The sequence below is a fragment of the Oculina patagonica genome, chromosome 11, assembly GCF_052425735.1.
Source record: "Oculina patagonica isolate OP01 chromosome 11, crgOcupat, whole genome shotgun sequence".
In the NCBI taxonomy this organism is placed as follows: Eukaryota; Metazoa; Cnidaria; class Anthozoa; order Scleractinia; family Oculinidae; genus Oculina; species Oculina patagonica.
In genome coordinates, this window is record NC_135768.1 from 11301719 (window position 1) to 11322867 (window position 21149).

At 37.8% G+C, this 21149-nt stretch overlaps 1 protein-coding gene across 1 annotated transcript; it reads left to right on the forward strand.

The window, feature by feature from the left end:
* Positions 1–1043: 1043 nt before the first annotated feature.
* LOC144630197 (uncharacterized) lies at positions 1044–20318 on the forward strand. Its single transcript, XM_078488520.1, has 19 exons — positions 1044–1173; positions 1320–1376; positions 4028–4153; positions 4753–4898; positions 4973–5150; positions 9177–9292; positions 9932–10052; positions 11081–11200; positions 11436–11582; positions 12456–12680; positions 13282–13475; positions 14015–14122; positions 14452–14805; positions 15475–15721; positions 16682–17013; positions 17473–17565; positions 18209–18425; positions 19082–19290; positions 19916–20318. The coding sequence occupies exons 1-19, from the start codon at positions 1113–1115 to the stop codon at positions 20018–20020; spliced, it is 3156 nt and encodes a 1051-aa protein (XP_078344646.1). The 5' UTR covers positions 1044–1112; the 3' UTR covers positions 20021–20318.
* The last annotated feature ends 831 nt before the right edge of the window (positions 20319–21149 follow it).

The following is a 21149-nucleotide window of genomic DNA, read 5'->3' on the forward strand; positions in this document are numbered from 1 at the left end:
ATCAAAGCCGCCCCCAGCTTTTCAGACGCTAATTAACGGGGTTTATTCAATATAATCAGCCTGGAAGAACAAAGGAAAACGAGCCATGTGAAAAATAATTTTCCTTTGGTGCATATTTGGTTGAAAGAGAACGTAAACATGGCTAAAAATGTTACGGATGCTAAGTTTCATAAGAGAATCTTGCAGCAAGTTTTTAATTTTGATTTATTCTTTGCAAATTTAAGTCCTGTGAAAATTATATTTGTACGAATAAGGTAGCAGTTTAATTTTCTAGTCAATGATATCGTACGTCGTAATTATAAGGAATTTCTAGCTAAAAAGACAACTTAGAGGTATTTGATAACATCATTGAAATTTCATTGTCTGACTGGGCAATAAATCAAAGTATAAAGACCTGACAACGAAGACTTGCGACTTTTTGGTATCACGGTTTTGTTTCCTTCATTGCGCATTTGGGCTTGAGCTAAGGGAACACAAAAAAATATATTTACACACAGTTTTTAAACAGAATTAACCTCGTATAAACATCGGGTTATTGTGAGTTAAAAAAAAACCTGTATTGCATTTCGTTAAGTAAACACGAGAAGTAAAATATATATTTGACTTACCTTGCACTGCGCTAAGCTGAAAAGTCAGTACAATAGAAAGCACCAAGATAAAATGGATTAAATACATCCTGAATATTTGACAGATGCAACGGAACTTAATCCAGATATATCACAAACATGTGAGGATCATGACACATTTGCGACAAACTTCAACTTTATTTAATTGTTGTCGCGTTTACAAACTATCCACTTCACGAGATAAATAATTGAGAGAAATGTCTGGCATCCATGGACAAATGAGTTACGTACCCGTTGTCCATTCATGCCTTGCCTTAGGTTCTCAGTGTTAATGGACATTCAAGATTGCCGCTCAGTCATGCATATATAACATTTAAATATCATATAAACATTTCTCCCGGCTCTACCCGCATTTGTCTTCTGTCATCATTAGCTTCCCCGTAAAGAACCCTGCTTTCTTTAGGGTCCTTAATAATTTATATGTCTAAAAGCTATGAAAGTGTTTATAATTGACTAAAAAACAGTTCCATAAGCTGAAGCAAAACTATGGAGAGGAAGTGTCTTTGCCTTCTTATTTTACTTCTTCTTGAAGTCAGCAAAATTCATGGCGAGTTACTACTTGCTTTAAATGGTTATAAAATCAAAGTTTAGATATTCAATTTCATATTTAGAAAATTAAATGAAGACCTTACAAACGTATCTAGCTGTATAGCTTACAACAACTATTTTTTCTTTTATGATTACAAACTACAGGTCAAAGGGATGGAAAGAGCAGGAAGGCAAAAGAGACCAAAGAGGTTCTGATGTCAGGTTAGTATTGTTACCTAATATACGACTTTTATCCAAGACGTTACAAACACTCCTCTGCAGCAGTTCTGATAAAACCTAACCTGCGATCAGGCTTTCTTTTTTTCGCGGCGGAGGGAAGGAGAAAAAAAGGAAACTACAATTAGTCAAGTCGTCTGCCGCCCCCTAATTAAAGTATCTGTCAACGTCGTCGAGAATGTCGGCGATGCCATCAGATAATTAAGCGTGCATGATTAGCGCCTTCCGATTATATTTTTACTCTTACACACATGTGTTTGAATTACCCGTTTTGAACGAGCCTACATGTATCGGATGGTTTTTAAAAATTTGTTTTCAGCAAAGGCTGATTTGGTGTGAGGCTCACTGGCACGATCGTCTGGCGTCTTTGGTGGTGTGATGTAATAATCTTCGACACCATTGGTGATAGATCACGCTCTTGCCGAATCCCGTCGGAAGCACCGCCAAAACATCTTTTTTTTGCACAAACTATTCGTCGAATACACTCCCTTTGTTCGTCTTTAAATGTTTTGTGAACAAAACTCTTGAAAGATTTTTTAAAAGCTAGAAGAACTCGCTCTCTACTTCATTCCGCTCGACACCCGTCATGATAACAATCATCTACGTGCGATATTTTTGGACCGGAAATTAGACTTAAACTCAGTAAGCCAATCAGGATAGAGTTCTAATGTTGCCTTTTTGTTTTCCAACCAATCAGAAAAGAGTCCAGATTCTGGACTTTTTACAGACGACTCGACAAGTAATTTTATCAGGCGTTCATTTTTCCGTTGACCCTCCGCCACGAGAAAAATAACGTCTGATCGCAGGTTATATAAAACCTTGAAGTTCGCCCGGCCAGGTTCGATGAAAGCCTCCGTAGGGCAGGTAAAAATCAGGGTCTCAAAGGGGGGGTTCCTGGAGCCCCGGAGCCATGAAATTTCTGCTTTGGAGCCCGGAGCCCGATCAATTTACTGACTGGAGCCCTGATCTTTTTTTGGCTGTGGAGCATGGAGCCCAAAGAAATTTTTAGCGGAGCCCAAAGCCCAGCGTTTTGAAATTTGATCATTTGCGATCCCAAATTGCATTTTTTCTTGTTTTATGACTGCATTTTGTTAAACTTTGTTATTATTGACCTTAGTGATATTCAAGTTAAATATTCAATCCACCTTTAAATAGTTGGAGACATGATAACCGTCTTCTTGGGTTTAAAAAACTGGTCGGAATTGCGGACGTTTTATTTGCGGACTTGATTTAGCGTTGCAAAATAATTTTTATATCTAAAGATTGTAGACCATAGTGGAGCCCGGAGCACGAATGGAGATGATATGGAGCCCTGGAGCCCTGAAATTTTTGTCTTGGAGCCCTTGAGCCCTGCATTTTTTAGCCCAGAGCCCTGGAGCCCTAAACCCCCTTTGAGACTCTGAAAAATCCTCTAGGGTGTCTCTTGACCTCAGGAAACGGGTGACAAAAACACAAGGAGTAAAATATGAACAAGCAAACAAAAAATATTAAAAAAAAAAAAAAAAAAAAAATGGCTAAAATCAGCCAAATCGACTGCGGAAGTAACATTAACACTTTTTTTTCACACACAGAACACGTATTCACGTATTGGAAGTTCATACATACACTCATGAGCTATATTTCCACGGCGGTACATCAGGGGGATAAAATTGTCCAGGGATTTTTTTTGGAAACTGTACCAGGGTCAAGAAAATATAAATGTAATCAGTCATGTGCAGGGCAAAACAACTCATGCAATCAGTCTGATTTCGCAGTGTCTGTTTCATAGATGTGCTACAAAAAAAATGATTACAGCCGTATGAGAAAACTTTTCCTAACATGGTCTCCCTTGCATTGTGTCGTGTTTTATACTAAACTCGAGTTCGTCTAAAAGTTGCTGGTGCTGGGTATTAATGTCTAGATTTATACAATGTCTACCCAAGTTTCTGGGTGACTCAAAAACAAGAAACGGGTGAAACATTTGGACATCTCTTTACTTCAATCGTGGGAAACGCTGTGACCTAATGGTTAGCATGCTAGACTTTGCCAGAACGAGCAATTCGAGTTTAATTTGGTGAGGTCATGTCATTGTGTTCTTGGGCAAGACAGTTACTCATACATTGATCCTCTCCACTGAAGAGTAGAATAGTTAGTACCGGTAAACTTTTAGGGCCACCTGTCAAAATGCAGGTGTGACCGGCGATGGATTAGCATCCCATCCAGGTGGATCAACAATATTCCCAACTGCTCCATGCTGGGAAAACCTGACCATCTCTCCCAAAATACACAGTTCATCGTCCAAAAATGGTAAAGGTGACGTCTGTCTACAAGCCTAATGGCTCATCATGCCGGAGCTTATCTTGGTTTCAGTAGCGTGAAGCGACTAGACTATTTAATTTCTACTCCCCCCGAATGGGATGCTAGTCCATCGCAGGGTTACCCCAGCATTAAATTCGCCGGAACCCATTTATACACCATGGTGAACAGGGGCACTATGAGAGTGAAGTGTCTTTCCCAAGAAAAAGACACTTACCTGTCATAGTGTTTTACTGTCAACGTCAAAAAATACCAAACAATAAAAAAAAGAAAAAAAAAAAAATAAATCGAAAATAAACATAAATTGTTTCAATACAAAGTGGTTTTTCTTTTTATCCCAGACGTGAATGCTGTAGTCAGCGGTGGATGTGCAACGGCCCGGCTAGGAAGTACTTCCTACAGTGGAAGTACCACAATACCGGAGAGAAACTGGGTCGAGACCCCTTCTGTTCTTCAAGCTCAACCAGGTTAGAAACTGAAGGAAACTATAAGTGTCAAGAACCGGTCACAAGTTTTGTTATACACTTTCGATGTTATTTTATTATTCGATTGGCTATAAACAAACTGCCTAGAACTTTATTTATCTCGTGCAAAAGTTGCGTATAACTTTCTTCCAAACACTTTTTGGTAGACAACTTTAGTTTCCTTCCATTGCCGTCAAATGGAGTCTAATGCGTCCATCTTTCACACCAGCCAAACATGTTTACACCCAAGTTTGAAGTAATATAAATCAGTACACAAACGTTGAAGTATTAGTTTACACAGCTTCAAATAAAGTCTCATTTGCGTGTTATGGTAAAGGTCAAGTCGATAAGCCTCGGTAAGCTACTTGAATCGGATACAAGAGATATAAGCTGTCGTTTAGGTTTTTGGAAGTTTTAGTAAAAATGTTTCCTCCACCAAGATTCCAAGAATTAAACACGATGTTATTCACTTTACGACTTCAGTCAGGTTGAAAAGGCTGACGAAATAGGATTATTTTCTGTTGGATTTGCGTGCATTGTTAATGGAAGTTGACATAAATTAATATTAAATTTAAAAACCAGTGATGTTCCAATTTTTTCAGGTCGTTACCGAGTCTTTGGCCGAACGGTTCATATGAACTATTTAAAGGAACAACTAGAAGGCAAAGGCGTAAACTTCGATTCATCAAGGCTTGCTGCCCCGCCAGAAGTCTCCGTTGAAGTGGAAGCGGACACTGTCTATATACAGGTTTGTACAACCGAAAACAATAACAATTAACTCACCATCTGCAAGCTGTTAGGGGAATTTTTTTCGTCTTTCAGGGTCCTGTTCAATTATTTGGCATTAGAACATTGAGAATGTTTACGCGTGTAATAATTGGAGGATCTGGAAGTGAGCTTGATATGTCTGCACCAACCTGGAGTGACAGGGTCTACAGAAACCGAGTAACAACTGGTAGTACTGGAGAAAATGGTAAACATGGATTTAACGGACCAACAGGTAAAAACATAGGTTTCAGAGGTAGACGTTATACAGTAAATATCAGTTGCGTTTACACAGCCTAACATTCATTAAAAAATATATAGCTGATGAATCACGTTTGGACTTTGGGAGAGATTGAGGGGACCTGATGATTATCACAAGAAACTGGCTTTATATTCCTCAAGGATGAAGAAAATTGTTGCAGCTACAGCAATCTACCTTCAGTAATCTAAACAAAAAGACTTCAATTATTCTACCGGTTTTCGGTTCCTTTTCTCCTTTCTCCAATTCAATTGGACATAGGGGGGCCATCCTATGGAATGTTGTTTCGTCGTATAATACAGGATCCCAATTTTTGTTTTCTATCGAAAAGTGAATCAAAAGCCCTCTGGGCTTAGTGTCTCGTACCTTTTCAGAGTTTAATTTATTGAAAATAGACCGCTTTTCACGTCTATTTATTGCTTGTAAAGATACGAAAATTCAAAAGCGTGCATCTAACATAAAGAAAAATTTAGACTCCTCACCCCTAAAATGTGAACTAAAACTAAAGCTACTTTTGTCGCTCGATAAAAGTTGTGACATTCACAACACGATATACGAAACTCTTGATTCACTTGTCAGTTCAGAAACCTTTGTCGTGAATGCTTGCGCTGAACTTCACGATTTCACAGTTAAAGATAAAAACAAAGGTTTATTCCAACTACAAAAGGTTCTCACGCGAAAGGCTCAAAATCCAACTAAATATCTATATATATAAGATTATGTGGCGTAAAAAAACGGTATTGTAAAAAAGCTGTTTTTTTACAATAATATATTTTGTAAAAAAGCTGCATTTTTACACTTATATATTTGTAAAAAAATGATTCGAAGGCTGTAGCTTTCTTTCAATTAAAGCAAGTGTTCTGAATCTTTCTGTGGCAGTGCACTTTAAAGGCTCTTACTAGAACTATTTGGCAGTGTCATTCTGTATTTTAATGTGTGAAAATGTGTAGGGCCGGTTTCCTTACAAAATTAGGTTTGTAAGGAAAAGGTCTGTCTGCTATACATGCAGCTCAGCAAAGACTAATTAAAACTGCGTTTTTTTCGTTTTTTCAAATAAATATAAATGGATAAACACTGGAGCAAGTTCTTCGTATTATACTCTAACTCTTAGCCTAAAAGCAGACGTTTCTTGTTTTAAACAAATTAAAATTTCAACTCGCCGACCGAAGGCCGCCGGATCGGAAAGATGATGTTTAGTTTTGATGAAGCAGCTGGCTTCAAATAATAAACCGCTTCCGTTCTTAATTTTTGCATCACCGAAGCACGAGATTCGTATGAATGTATTTTAAATAGAGGTATTTTAAGAAGTGAATATCCTTAATCACCAAATATTTTTTCGTGACCTCTGCATGACCCTTGCGTAAACATCACACGTCGAAACAGATAAGCCTGTTTCAGTCGCTTGTTATTTTGCGAACAGAAATCAATATCTTGTCGATCGAAATGAAACAGGCTTGATGTACCGGGCATGCAAGATCGCTCATCACGCACACTTCAAAAAGTGTAGCAACAAGGCAACTGAAAGATCTAGAAATGCTACACGTTGCGCATGATATTAATGTTGTGACTCAGTCGACTGAGGCTTTAAGACAGTGTGTTTAGTATATGGTTTTTGCCTACCCTAATTCTCCACTCAAATTCTCTAGAGGTATTATCACATCGTTTTTCTGTAAAAAGCAGCTTTTTTACAAAGATATTTCTTGTAAAAAAGCAGCTTTTTTACAACTATATAACTGTAAAAAAGCTGCTTTTTTACAACTATATAACTGTAAAAAAGCAGCTTTTTTACAACTATATAACTGTAAAAAAGCTGCTTTTTTACGTAAGAAAGCAGCTTTTTTACAAATATATATTCTTGTAAAAAAGCAGCATTTTTACAATGATATATTTGTAAAAAAGCTACTTTTTTACAATTATATAATTGTAATAAAGCTGCTTTTTTACATAAAAAAGGAGGCTTTTTACAAATATATATTCTTGTTAAAAAACTGCTTTTTTACAATTTTATTTTGTAAAAAAGCTGCTTTTTTTATGTAAAAAAGCAGCTTTTTACAAAAGCCGTTTTTTTACACAACAATTACATGCTTAAAAACAAAGTTTTGAAATCGATGCCTTAATGGTATCCATTCCGATCACTATCACGGTAATTAAGCGTCCATCTTGATTCATATCATACTAATTGATCGTTGCTATTTCTGTCAGGCGGATAATGTTTGTACTTATAATTGTCAGCGACTTTTTTCGACACCTTATCAAAAGCGATTTTTCCAAGCAGCCGAAGTAGGCTTGAGTTCAATTCAAAGTACATTCCAGCATGTAGCCGTTGAAAGTTAAGGACTCCGAAACAGCAGAAAAAGAATACAATACAATACAATAAAAAACAATTTATTTAAACACGGTAAAAAGTTTAAAGCTAAAAGTTGTGGGCCGTGTACAAATTAAAAAATTAAAAAGAATATAAAAAGACATCCTAATATTGGAATAAGAAGAAATGTTAAAATGCTCTGATAATTTAATTGATTTCGCAAATTATCTGCTCAAGTCCAACCCGTGACATGTAACCCTTAAAATATTTTTATAGGGTCCGTAAATTTAATTAACCAAAACATATGTATTGTAAACAAGAACCGGGTGAGACATTGATTTTATCAAAAGCAAATGGACTCGACAATTTAGAGGTAATGCCTTTTAGCAAGCCGAAAGGATCTCTAAATAGAGCGTTATCTCTCTCTAAGAGAGAGTCGTGACGTTCACTTTGCAATTTGGGTGTTAAGTTTTTCTTTCTTACAGCGAGATTGATTTGCGTGTGTCTTCGTGACTGTTGAATTCCCACACGTTTTAGGGTAATACTCGATTGAAGACACGCAAGGAAAATAATGTCCACGGGATCTACCAGTTTTTTTTGAAGTAGTACTACAGCAATAAACGCAAAAAAAGAAATAAATTTTACGAACAGTAAAGCGTGCCTATATTTTTACACAAAAAGCCCTTTACAATAAATACTCCTAACCTACAGTTTGATAAACCAGCGGGTTAGTTGCGACCTTTGTAAAGAAACATTATCTGTTCTTTGATATGAAATTCCGGCGGCCTCAGATCACAAAGCAAATGTTGACATGGCGGGAAAAATGTTGACATGGCGGGAAAATTCGGCGGCCTCAGAAAGCAAACACGCATGGAATGCACCTCTCCCCCTGTAGATATATCTCGTGTCGTCATGACAACGTCATGACGTCACGAGACAAAAATGACAATTACATTAAGGAGCTTAATTTCAATGCTCAGTCGGTTCAGTCACTCCCTAGGCATTACAATGACTTTAAATGTTATTAATTTTATGTAATTAATTATTTTTATATTAGTTACGATCCAATTTAGTATATAAGTATTTAGTAGTAATTTAAAAATATATTAGTTTATTAGTATTTAGTATAATACACGACCCCACAAGCATTGTGCTTTAAGCCCTATCGTGTGTAAATAAAGGTTATGATGATGACGTTTCTGGAAGCTAAGTCAAAAGTCATTGCACTGGCGGTTAGGTTTTAGCTGTGCCGTTAAATTAAATAGAGGCCTGCCGTTGACTGCGAAATTTGAAAGCAATTTTGTAGCGAAATAAAGGAAAGAGATATCAGCTGGCAACCGTTCTTTCACTCTTGGACAAGGCAACGGAATATACGTGCTTGAGATGCTTGAGGATAATTATGCCAATTCTTTTCGAGTATACTAAAAGTATAAGGTTATCTGCCTTTCTTTCAAGAACCTGTTCTGGCTTGTATGTGGCATTCCCAACCCTCCCCTCCACCCCACCCCCCTTCCCCCCCCCGCCAGAGCGGTCAACTGTTTTATCGCCAAAAGTGTTCGTTTTATTAATTCGCTCAATTATACCCAACAATTTCAACTGAGGATGCAGTAAAATGAAGAAACTGAAACAAGAATTTGAGAAAATGTACGCAAAACAATTAAGGATGTTTTTTTTTTTGTTGTTTTGGTGACACTTAGTGGAAATATTTGCTGACGAAATACAAGGTGCTCTCAGAATCATAACGAGTGGTGGCAACGGCCTGAGAGGACAGAATGGCGGGAATGGACAGCCAGGATTGGACAACAATAATAGGGTGAATAATGTTTTGTAAAAAATACAGTTGAGCGACTAAGAAGAGTGTCTTCTGCAGTTTGTAGACTTATTTTCTGATGGGACGGGGATGGCGGTATTTTACATTATCTATTCTACACACATCTTTTTACCGCCTGGCATCAGTTATTTGTTAGTCAGTACACCAACTGAAAAACTGGGGTGCTTATTATTTGGCCACGAAAACCGAATTTGGTTGGATTGCAAACGGAAAGGTTAATTTTCCGGGAATTCCGGCTAAAACTAGTGGACAACTGCTCCAGAGGTTGTCCTGCGATTCCGAGAACGAACCGACTGGTATTTTCCTTACAGTCTCCCAGTTCTAGTCTCCCAGTTCCAGTTCCAGTTTTCTATCAACGAAATAAAAACCACGATAACAGCAACAAGAAACTGAATAACAAATGGTAAGCGCCATCTCTTGCGCGCAGGTTGGTTTGCTGATTTGAAAAACCTATACTGTTATTCCGTTGGATTCAATGGTCATCCTAACTGGTTCCTTCCAACAAATGGTCAGCACCCCTGTTCCTCAGGTTGAATAAAATAAAAAAACTCCTAATTACCCATTGCGATCGACAAAAACGTTCCACTAACTTAATTTATGGTCATTTGTTGGATACTAAAGGAACCTGACAAAACGTCGCGTGAATGCGGAAAACAAAGCGCCTTCAGATGCGTCAGTGTTCGTGGACAAAAGGGGGTGAAAGGTCGTCCTGGCTACAATGGTGGAAATTCTGGCACAGGAGGTGAGAAGTTGAATATTATTGCATGCCACCTTCTTGAAAATTTTAGGTAAAAATATCCCGCTACCTCCTTAGGAATGTGAGTCACGGATGAAGTATCTTGAAAAAATTAGTCTAGATTTTTAAGTTCGATTCATAGTGTAGTCCATACTTGAGTCTTATAGGTGGTTTTCACTGTCACGCGGCAAAAAAAAATAAATCTAAAACTATTGAGCCAAAAAAATCAAAAGTCTTAGGACTGTATAGTACAGTATTCAGTACGCCAGTTATCCGTCAAAAAATTCCACACAAATTTTTAAAAAGAGCACAGTTTGGAAACGACGTGTTGGTGCCCAAGCTTTTGGGCACCAACATGGCGGCCGGAAATCAATGAAACATCCGGAGTCCACTTCTGCTACAAAAAGAGGTCAGTTCACCCTCATAAACAAGTTAACATTCACAAAAAACACTTCTCGCAAAACCTCAACTGCTTAGATTGATTCAAAATTGAGGCATATTTTTAAGCATACGTGACAGCCTTCTGGACGCCATCATGATGTCGTGTGGCGTGAAACTCCGAAATTCAAAATGCTCTACGTATCTTAAAGATGGCGAACGCTATCGAGCTCAAAGCCTTCAAGAAAATATATATTACTTTGAAGGACGTCTAATAGCCAGTGAAGGATAAAAACTCAGGGGTCTTGCGAGTTTGGATTTTGGAATTTTGATGACGTCACGTGAAAACCAAGATTACACGTTAATTTGGGCTTGTGGTCACCTCTGTGATGTCTTTCTGTAGGCACAGTAATCAACTATTGTGAATTTTCATAAGAGATAGATATTACTTTGAACATTTTGGAAGTGCGAAATCGTGACAGCTTTTACAGGAGTAAATGTCTATCAACTTTGGAGTCTACAAGGCCATGTGTTTTAAGACCATCTGTGCAAAATCATCACTCTATAGTGTCGAAAGAATCTGTCCGATGGTTTTTGTTTGTTAAGCTACGAAAGACCAGTACCATATTAACATTTAAACATATTTTGAATCTTAGGTAACGGTGGAGACGCGGGAGCTTTAACTGTCCTCGTGAATCAAGTTGACGGAAATGTGGAGCTCAGATCGTGCAGGGGATCTCGTGCCCCACCAGGAACTAATGGAAATGGAGGACAAGGTACAAAAGATAATAGTACTATAACCTTCCACTCTGTTGTGTCTGACGGTTCTTACTATCAGAAAATAATAAAAAGTAAATAACAGGTGATGACTGACTGAAATACACTTCGCAACTTTGAACTCTGAAAGCTTGCCTTTTACTTTCAAGTTAAAAATTAATTACCTTTATAGGCTCCTACATGTAAAATTTATTAAAACATGCGTTTCTTCTCGTTGATTCCTTTCTGTTGTAGGTGGTCTTGGCACCATTGGTGGGAAAGGTGTTCGATGTCGAAGCAACCGTTGGGATCCGGGTGCAATAAGTTCAAAATGCATCTTTGTAACACAAACTGCTAACGCACAACGAGGACAACGAGGAAATCCAGGACGCTCTGGAAACAGTAAGGGATAAAAATAATTTTTTTTCCAGTAAAGATACGCTGTCAAATGGGCAATCTAATTTCATCAGGCTCTTTTCATTTCTGGTACCATTTTGTACTACCACCTATTTTTACGATAAACAAGGTCACGTGACCGTATCATTCAAAGAGCTTATTAGAGTCGAATCTCTTTAGTCCAGACTCCAAAGGAGCAGAACTAAATGTATGTATTATGTAGGTGTTTGTAAGGTGAAATTCGACCGTATTTGATCGCCAATGTAGACGTCAAAGTAAAAGCTCAAAAAAAAAATTACAGCGGCCGAGAATGAGCTCAAAAAGGAATACTGTATTAACATTGTTTTTACATTTGCTTAAAGAGACCGTGTCACGGCTGAGTTAAGTTTATTTTATTAAGTGTTGCCAAATACTCGCTATGAAACTTAATGTCTGCAAATAAATTACTTCTATGGATCTAAATGACAAAACCAAAGCTTCATTGCAACCAAATGTGTCTCCCGGGCGTTATAATTAAAGTTACAAGCAAACAAGGTTAACTTTGGAAACTTCTCAGCCCAGTAATATTTCAAAAAACCATATCGCAATCCGTTTCAATCTTCGCCCCTTTTGGCTATCCGTACTTTCTTTTGCATCTGGTGTGTTATTGAAGTGTTCCTTTACTAATTTTAATGGGTTATTTTTTTATAATTTACGAATTTGGTGGTCATTTCCCATGCCTAAATTTAGCTAAAATCCGTGATACAGTCCCTTTAATGGTAAAGATAGTCGTCGATTTGGTCGAAACCATGTCGGTGCATGTGAATGCAAATAAACCAACGTATTTACAGTTACGGCGTTTATCATCACATGTTCACTTCAGTTCTTATTTCTTTCTAGCTCCTAACACTCCAGGTAGTCATGGAACTGTAAGCTCTGCATCAGTACAGTCCAGAGCTTTGGACGCTGCTACTAAAGGAGCATATCCAGTGGCACTTCTTCGCCTTATGAAGCGGCATGCTGAGGACCTGCTGTGGGCGAATGATTTGACAACTGCTAGGAAACTGTTGACATTCCTAAAGATGGTCACAGCTGGTAGAGAAGAAGCCAAAGATATTCATAAAGGTTTGCTTATTTAAGAAGGCAGCTGTGTAAAAATTTTTGTTGTTGTTGGTGTCGGCATCTCGTCTCCGCCTGGTAAATACCCAATATAGCTTGGCTGGTAGTGGGAGCCAGGCTGCAGAGAGGGAGCCAGTCACGTGTATAGATCTCCGTCAGACGACCAACCAGGGTCTTAAAAGAATAATTGATAAGATCATGCTGGTTGTGCTGGACACCTTGTCAAAGTATTCACGTCATTAGGCGGTGACGTCAACTCGTTTCCCTGTTTGTAGAGCGGACGGATGTCTCCATGAATTTTTGATCTTACACATTTACGGTCTGGGAAGTATTTGGCACACGTGCGAGTATAAACAGGGCCGTACCTGTTTTTTTTCGAAAAACTCTGGGGGGGGCACTAAAAAATGGGGGGGCCCCCCCCCCTAGTAAACAAAGCGTATTATTTGCTGTTCAGTGCCATGTAGCTCCATGTGAACAAAAAAATTACAATTAGTATACTCTGTGCTGAGTACGACCATTTACCAAAAGTATCTCTTGTTCCCTCGACTGCAACCAAGATGTTTCGGAAAAACTATGAGTGAAAACTAAGTCTTTTTCATTGTTGTAGATGCAAACCGGAAACTTGGCTTTGTTGGAAAGGAAGGATTCGACATGTTTGGAAATAATTTACTCTTTGCACCACGTATTAAATGGGAAGTGCTAAGAACAACAGCCGAAGATATCCGAGAATACGCCACAGACTATGAAAATTCTTACAATAACATGAGGGAGCTGATAGAGGCTGAGGAAGACGTCCAACAAGTTAGTTTAAGATTTACTCAATGTAGACACACAGCTTTCAATAAACTGTATCGTGTCTAAGACTGTGTAACAAGTTAAAACTTGTTTTTCAACTTGTGTCACAAACCGTGAAATTTTTTGAGCCTCTCCAAAGTAAAAAGGTTATTCCACTGAAATTGCTGTTACACCTGATGTCATCTTTTTGAGATGTTTAACAGATTTCAATTTTTTTATCGTCCTTTGCATGTGTGTCGTGTTCTTGGAGCTACGAATATAATCCTCCCATTTACCGATGCTTTAGATGCTCTTGTATCACAAATAATTTTACACTTATACCAGGACAATCAGAAATATATACCTGCTCGTGCAAATTGCGTTTTTAATATACATGATGAGAAATAGTACAATATAGTCTGAATGGGGTGCAGTTGACAGATTACAAAAAGCCTTAACTTTCAATTCACAACTTACAAATTGCAGACAATAAAAGTACCTTTTTATTATGATTTTACCTTACGAACCTCTGTCTTTTCCTCCTTTCCTCGTTCATTTTGATACAGCTGGCTGCTCAGATGTCTTCAGTTGCTGAAATCCAAGTTCAGGCTGAAAAGGAGCGCTTGGAAGAAGCAAGGAATATCGCACAAAGCGAGAAAGCTCTCTATGTCAGGGTGAGCGAGATAGCTTTATATATAATTAGAAAAATAAAGCCGCTAGATTTTAATAGTCATGATATCCCACCTTTTTTGCCCTCTTGCTGCGAAGTATGCTTACCTGATACGGCATTAGAAGACATTATCGTCAGACTAGTGTGAGGTAGTAGGGTCGTGAGGCAATACTTCTTTTCGCTAACATCATCGACTGACAACTACTACTCACTTGACTCTGAAGATGACTTCCGCTTAGGTTGTCGAAACGTCAGTAACCCACAACAGTTTTTTTTTTTCGAACTACACTCACTAGCTTAATTACCCTTCAACTGAATATCATATTTTTACAGGCCATAGCTCAGCTGGAAGACAAAATGGACAACATAGTGAGGCACATAGAAAACGATATAGCCGAAGTGATCAGTGCATCCCAGTTTAACATTGAAGACCTGCTTGCCGTGCTGCAGGGTACAGTCGGGTTTGTCAGCGGCGCTGCATCAGGGGAAGTGTTTGAAGCGCTTGGTCCCGCTGTAGAACTATCTTCAAACCTGTCCAGTAACACATGTCCGACCGGTTCACTTCAAGAAGTCTTAAACAACCTGCACAAGTGGTTGACATTTGGAAGTAGTTATAATCCACTTGAAGACTCCAGTGATTTGGACTTTGATCAGGTTGATATCGGTTCCGTTCCAGAAATGATGCAGGTTTGTTGGGTGATTCTTTTATATTCAGTTTATTTTAAACCAAGAATAGGGTAAATGTTGTAGTTTAAAATGTATTGAATTTGGAGTCAAAATGGTTTCAAACAAGTTTCATTGGTATTTTCGTTTGTTCAACTTCTAGACAAAAGTACAATTCAAGCTTATTTAAAGTCAGTTTTATCCTAGAATCATTAATTTTTATTAACGACGAACCTTAAAGGTCTTGGCTCACACGTGCGACGCAAACGTAAGAAGAAACAAGTGTGAACTAGCCCAACGCAAACGCAAACGCAAAACAGAAGCAAGTGAAGCGTGACTCGTCCGCCGTCTTAGAAAAAGACTGGGCCTACGTATCTCACGTTCCCTGCGTTTGCGTTCTGCGTGTGAACTTCGCTTGCGTTTGCATTGTTTGGTTTGTTTTTTTGCGTTTGCGTTTGTGTCGCACGTGTAAACCGTGCTTAACTGATACTTAACTTGTGATAGGGGCTTGATACGGTGTGTTATTTCACTGTTTTCCAAACAAGGTCACTTTGATGCACATATAACGATAAGATTATAAGCTCGAGATTAAAATGGGGTGATAGTTGTTTATTATCGCAGTGACTGGTTTCATCGCATACAATTCATTAGTAAATCAAAATCCTTTAATACTGTTGACATTAAACACGACAGGCCAACCTTGAGATAAACAAGGAAAGTCTAACAGCCCAGCTAGTCTGCCTGTTGGATGTGAATTCTCGAGAGCAGGATGTTGCACAGCTAAAGCAGTACATCGAGCAGTTCTTCATCAGTGGTGCGTCACGTATTGACCTGATAGGAAAAATAATAGACCTGGATAATGAAATTGGAGGCTATAACTTTGATATTCCCCTACTGGAGGAAACTCAGCAGTCATTGGCAAGTGCCAAGCAACCACAAGGTAGGACAACTTAAGGCCGAGAAATACTGTTCTTGCTTTTAAGAAGTAGAAGTAAGCAAAAAAGGGTTAAAATATAAAACTCAAAACGTTAGTCGAACGTTTTTTCCATGAACTCGAGCCAGGCGTAAGCGGATGAAACGGCCGACTTCAGTATATATTCTTGTAGGACGAAATTGAGAATTTGTTATAAATTATAACGGAAAATAATTATAACGGAAAATATATAGACGGCAAACTGATCCGACGGAAGCGGTCAAAAATAAACAAAGTAGATAAAAAGAAAAAAACTAGAATATATTGAAAAATCTTTTCTTTTTATCCACTTTGTTTATTTTTGACCGCAGTGTCGGATTAGTTTGCCGTCATATTTTCCGTTTTAACTTAGTTACTGATCCAGGTCTTCAACAGATCCGGCACCACTCATCGTTGTCGTGTGATATTGCAGTTCTTTATTATATTTATAAATTATAGGTAAACACCCAGGATTATGATACTATGACTGTTAAGAAGAAGCACGAATTTTTCTAATCTATCAGTTCGAACAACTTTTCTACCTATAGTATATGATCTGATGGCCTATTTATAGGGAACCACTTGTTCCTATATCCAGGGGCTACCAATAAATCATTACGAATCTTCAGTTTCTTTACTTTAAACGCAGATAGGCCCTTTTTTAAATTCGCTTCACAGATACTGTCCTTGAGCACCACTTGCAAGCTGGTAACCAGTTTACTCCTCTTTCCTCCGATTTCCTGTCCTCTGCGAGTGAGAAGGCCCCTCTGGCTTGCCCATTGCATGATGCTTTCTTTCAAACCCATTCCCTCTTATAAAGCCAAAGTTCCTAGTTTCGGGTCAAATAATAGTTGACGTTGGTTGCAATTAAAATGTTACTTTAAAAGTTTGGCTTTTAGTATTCAGGTACATCATCTTTTAACGTATTAACACAGTTCATGCCATTAGGTATTTCTGATACAGAAGAAGTACGCCTTCAATTCCTTGAACACCTTCTCAGCACCTACCAGGAGATGGAAGGTTCTTTCATGAAGGAAGTGTACGAGTTGTACAAAGCATTCAAATTCAGAACTCTCTGGGAAACAGAAGATCCCCTCCCAGAATTTCAACGAGTAGCAAGCGAGGGGGCACAAGGCGGACGTCTGAATGGGATTCTTGAGCTGACGAATGTCCTGCGAGACATCCAATCGCTTGAGGAAGATTCCGTCAGGTGCTTCAGTCAAAATCATTACAGTACTGCCATTCAGCGATGGAGCTTCAACACTACAACTCACCAGACGGTAAATAATGCAATGCATACAACACTGGTTGCAATTGTCAAGACTAGTACTACCAGGGAGCGCGAAAACTGTTCGATCTGAAGGCACAAAGATCCATGAATACGACACATTATGTAATTAACTTATTTTTTTAAATTCGCGTTAATTAAAGTCGCGTTACTTCTAATATCTTAATTAACACGAGCGTAAATTCAAGGTAAGTTTGAAAGTAGTTACATACGTCAAACCATTTTGATGTTGAGGACAGTTTAGTAATTGTTTCGCTTCGCGATTTATTTTGCCCTATGAAAAATACAGGGGTTGATTACTCATCAAAATATGTTTTCTTCGATCGTGCTTAACGCCTGACAGTGTCGAATAGTCGCAATTTTTCTGTTTAAAATAATTTTAGCAAAAAAATTCTTCATTTCAAGGTACTATTTCAGGAGAAAAATAATTAGCTTCGTTCTTATTTTGCAGATGTTCAATGAACTAAGAAACGAGGGATCTTCAAGGTTTACCCTTAACATCAAAGATACCTGCACAACTTGTTTTAATGTCCGCCTATTAAAGGTTTGAACAAATCACTTCAATTCAATTTTAAGCTCCAGCCCTTAAGTTCAAACGCATTTGTCAAAATCAATGACCATCGCAAAGAGAGTCCATATAGTGAAATTTTAAGACAACTTTAAATCAAGCCGTTGAAACTCTGATGTGATGGTCACGTGAATGCTCAAATTCACCTGGTTTTTAAAGTGACTTTTTGTAAGACTTCTTATCACTGATTTTAATCCAACTGGGCTTATAGCTTCTTTCAAAGCACGAGTTTTTTGTACAATGATAGTATGCCTCGACTTTAAATGAGAACTTTTTTAAATTGGTTATTTTTGGTTTTTTCGCGTTTTAATGTTGTTTATTCTATAATAAGGTAAGAAAAAAAAAAAAAAAATAAGTAAGAAAGGAAGGAAGGAAGGAAGGAAGGAAGGAAGGAAGGAAGGAGGGGAGAGGGGGGGGGGGGGGGGAAAGAAAGAAAGAAAGAAAGAAAGAAAGAAAGAAAGAAAGAAAGAAAGAAAGAAAGGAAGGAAGAAAAAAAAAAAGGAAGGGGGGAGGGGGGGGGGGGGGGAAAAAAAAAAAAAAAAAAAAAAAAATAAGTTAGTAATAAGCAAGATTTTGACATTCAAAAAGCTTAAACTAAACATTTTCTACTTGCCTTAAGCTTTACATCGAGTTCAAAGGCCAAGTAGATCAACCAGAGAGCGTTCCTGATACAGTGCATTTTCTGGTGCGCCATCTCAGCGCCTCGTTCTTCAGAGCTGGTGACGGGAGCATAAAAGAATACAGGCAGCCTTTGGGCTCTTTTAGAAAAATGAAATTCCGCCGATTTGCCATCAGCGATGCAAAGAAGTGCAGGGAAGAAGAAAGGAAGGGAAACAGTATGTTTACTTCTAATCTACTAATTAAATTTTATGAAGTTATAGCAGGCAAGAGATAATCTTGCAATATAAACACATGGTCTAAAGTTTGAAAAACGATCTACATCTTCCACTACAATACAATTGCTAGTCAATGTAATATAAATACAAGGCAATAGATTTACTTAATTACAACATGGAAATGAATCTGTGAAATACCGGTAATAGATCCGAAAACACAAGAAAGACCAAAGAACGTAAAACTAACAAAAAACATTGAATGAAAAATGTATATGGCCTTTTTGATGTAATAATTTTATATCAAACACGAAAGGCAGTATTTCATTGGGATATCCAAACACCAAGAATGGAGAGTTGAAAATACGACGCACAGCGGAGTGTTTTTGATATATCTTCTCAATCGAAACAAAAACTATTGAGTGAACGGAGAAATAAAATCGTAAATATCTATGCTAATTAAGACTGGGTATCCAAACCTTCTTCACGGCTATGATTTTCTTTGTTTTTACTTGATGAATTATTAATGAGTTTTAAAACTTTAGTTGAAAGGGCGTGGAGAAGATTTTATTGCGAAGAAGATTTTGTCGAAGATTTTATTACGTCTAAAATAATGCTCAGGTTGTACTACCTCTGCTTTTTTTTATTTACTCAACTAGGAAATTCCATCTACTGTGTAACTCCAAGTGATGACCGCCTACAACCAATGTGTAATCATCCTACTAGTCAAGGCGCATGTACAGACAGCTTATTAGGAGAGGAGGAATGTAGGAGTCCGTATGGCACGTATGAAATTGTTATACCTGTTGATAACAACCTGAGCTGCGATAATCCGGGAATGACAAACAAAAACTGTCGCGACTTGCAGGTACATTTTTCTTCTTTATTGCTTGTAAAATGATTTTCGCTTGCTTACTAAATGTTTCGTCTGTTATATTCACGAAGCAAATTTCCCAGATCGCGTTCAGTGACTAGTTATCTAAAATATTGAGATGTTATATCCATCGTGCCAATGTAAAAAGGGCATTAAGCTGGGTAATTCTTTGTGATAATCATTTCATACCAAACAGACTACAAGCCTGAGTTTTCTAAGAGCGAATAATCAAAATCAAGTCAAAATTAGTTTCCACGTTAACCTTTGACACCCAATTTTCCTTATTAAATGCAGCCACCCAATAGTTTGACATCGTGAAGCAAAAAACTGTACGGATGAAAAACGTACTTGGTGGAATTTTCTCTTCTTTATTTATTTACGTCTAGGGGCTCAGAGCCACTTTAAACTTCTGAAAAAATAACGTTGCTCCGAATCCTTAAAACGTTTTGAAAATTATCAAAAGTGCCATGATCAGTTTTGTCAATTTATTGACGTTGACATGGCAACAAAGTAGTGCCAGATTAGGGTCTTCGTTTTCCGTGTCAACAGTAGGTCGCTTTATCACTAAGAGGAATAATAACCGGTTTATTCCACGTATTTTTTCTTCTTTTCCTTTCAGCTTTCAAGGTTTGATACAATGAATGTATGGGCTTTGTTTTACTACTGGCCAGATGCTTACCCTAATGGACGAGATCACCAACTATGTCAGCAACATGTCGGCTAGATCGTGAATGAATGAAAACTTTATTTACCCTCGGTATTATGAAGCGTGTTAGGCCTCTAGCAAGTAATACTTATCAAACAAAATATTAATAAAAACATGAATAATGAAAAAGATAAATGAAAATCAGTAAAATTCTAAGTTCTTGAGTAAATTTTAAAATAACTTGAATTTCATATAATATAATAAAATCAGTCAGTTAACTAAACGACAGCTCTAACTGTGATTGTATCTAGTATTTTACAATTGACATTTGTTGCCCTGCATGCCGTAAACCTGGTGTCTGTACTGTAAACCTCAATAAGAAATCAGCAATCAAATTTTAATGCTGTTTAAATGAAGAAATTTTGCGCTGTACTGTGTTCCTTTGGCCTGTGAAAACAATGGCCTACACTGACAAACATTTCCAACCCTGTCTAAAAGTTAAGCCAAAACAAATCATAGTTATGAAGTAACACTATGTCGGTGAAATAAATTTATGCAATATTTCTGACTGTTTGTGTTTACCATGATAACTTCCAATCGTAAATAGCAAGGACATTTTGATAGAGCACGTACTGGTATGTATTTTCAATAAGCCCCAAGTGGTAGTGATCTCCTAGGGTATTGGAAATGAGAGACTTGTGGTGGGTAATAACTTTTTAAAACATTGTCTCACTGCTATCCACCCTACGGAAAAAGATGGCGGCTGTACATTTTACCAGAATATCTTGCGAACCTAACACAGCCACTAGGGCACACATAAAGCCATGTTCATGCGAAATTCTTACTACTAACAACATTGTCCATGCTGGGTCTGAAGGTTTTAGAGCTTTTCTGTGCGTTTTTATAAATCTTTTTTAGGGTTTTCTTGCGCTTATAATTATGGGTGAATGACTGACTGAATGTACAAGTCGCTATCTTTTTCTGTACAGTGTATTGACTCTCCAAGATAATCCATTTGGTTAGAAAATATCATGAACGCCACATCCATGAAAGAGTGAGAGAAGATCAGTACTCCTTATTACAAAAGTTTCAAACACGTTAGAAACTCACCCTGCGTGCCTCATAAATTGCAGACAATAGGGTACCCTAATACCAAACTCGGCACAACAGCCCGTTTATGGAGAAAACATAGGACAGGGTGTCCTCT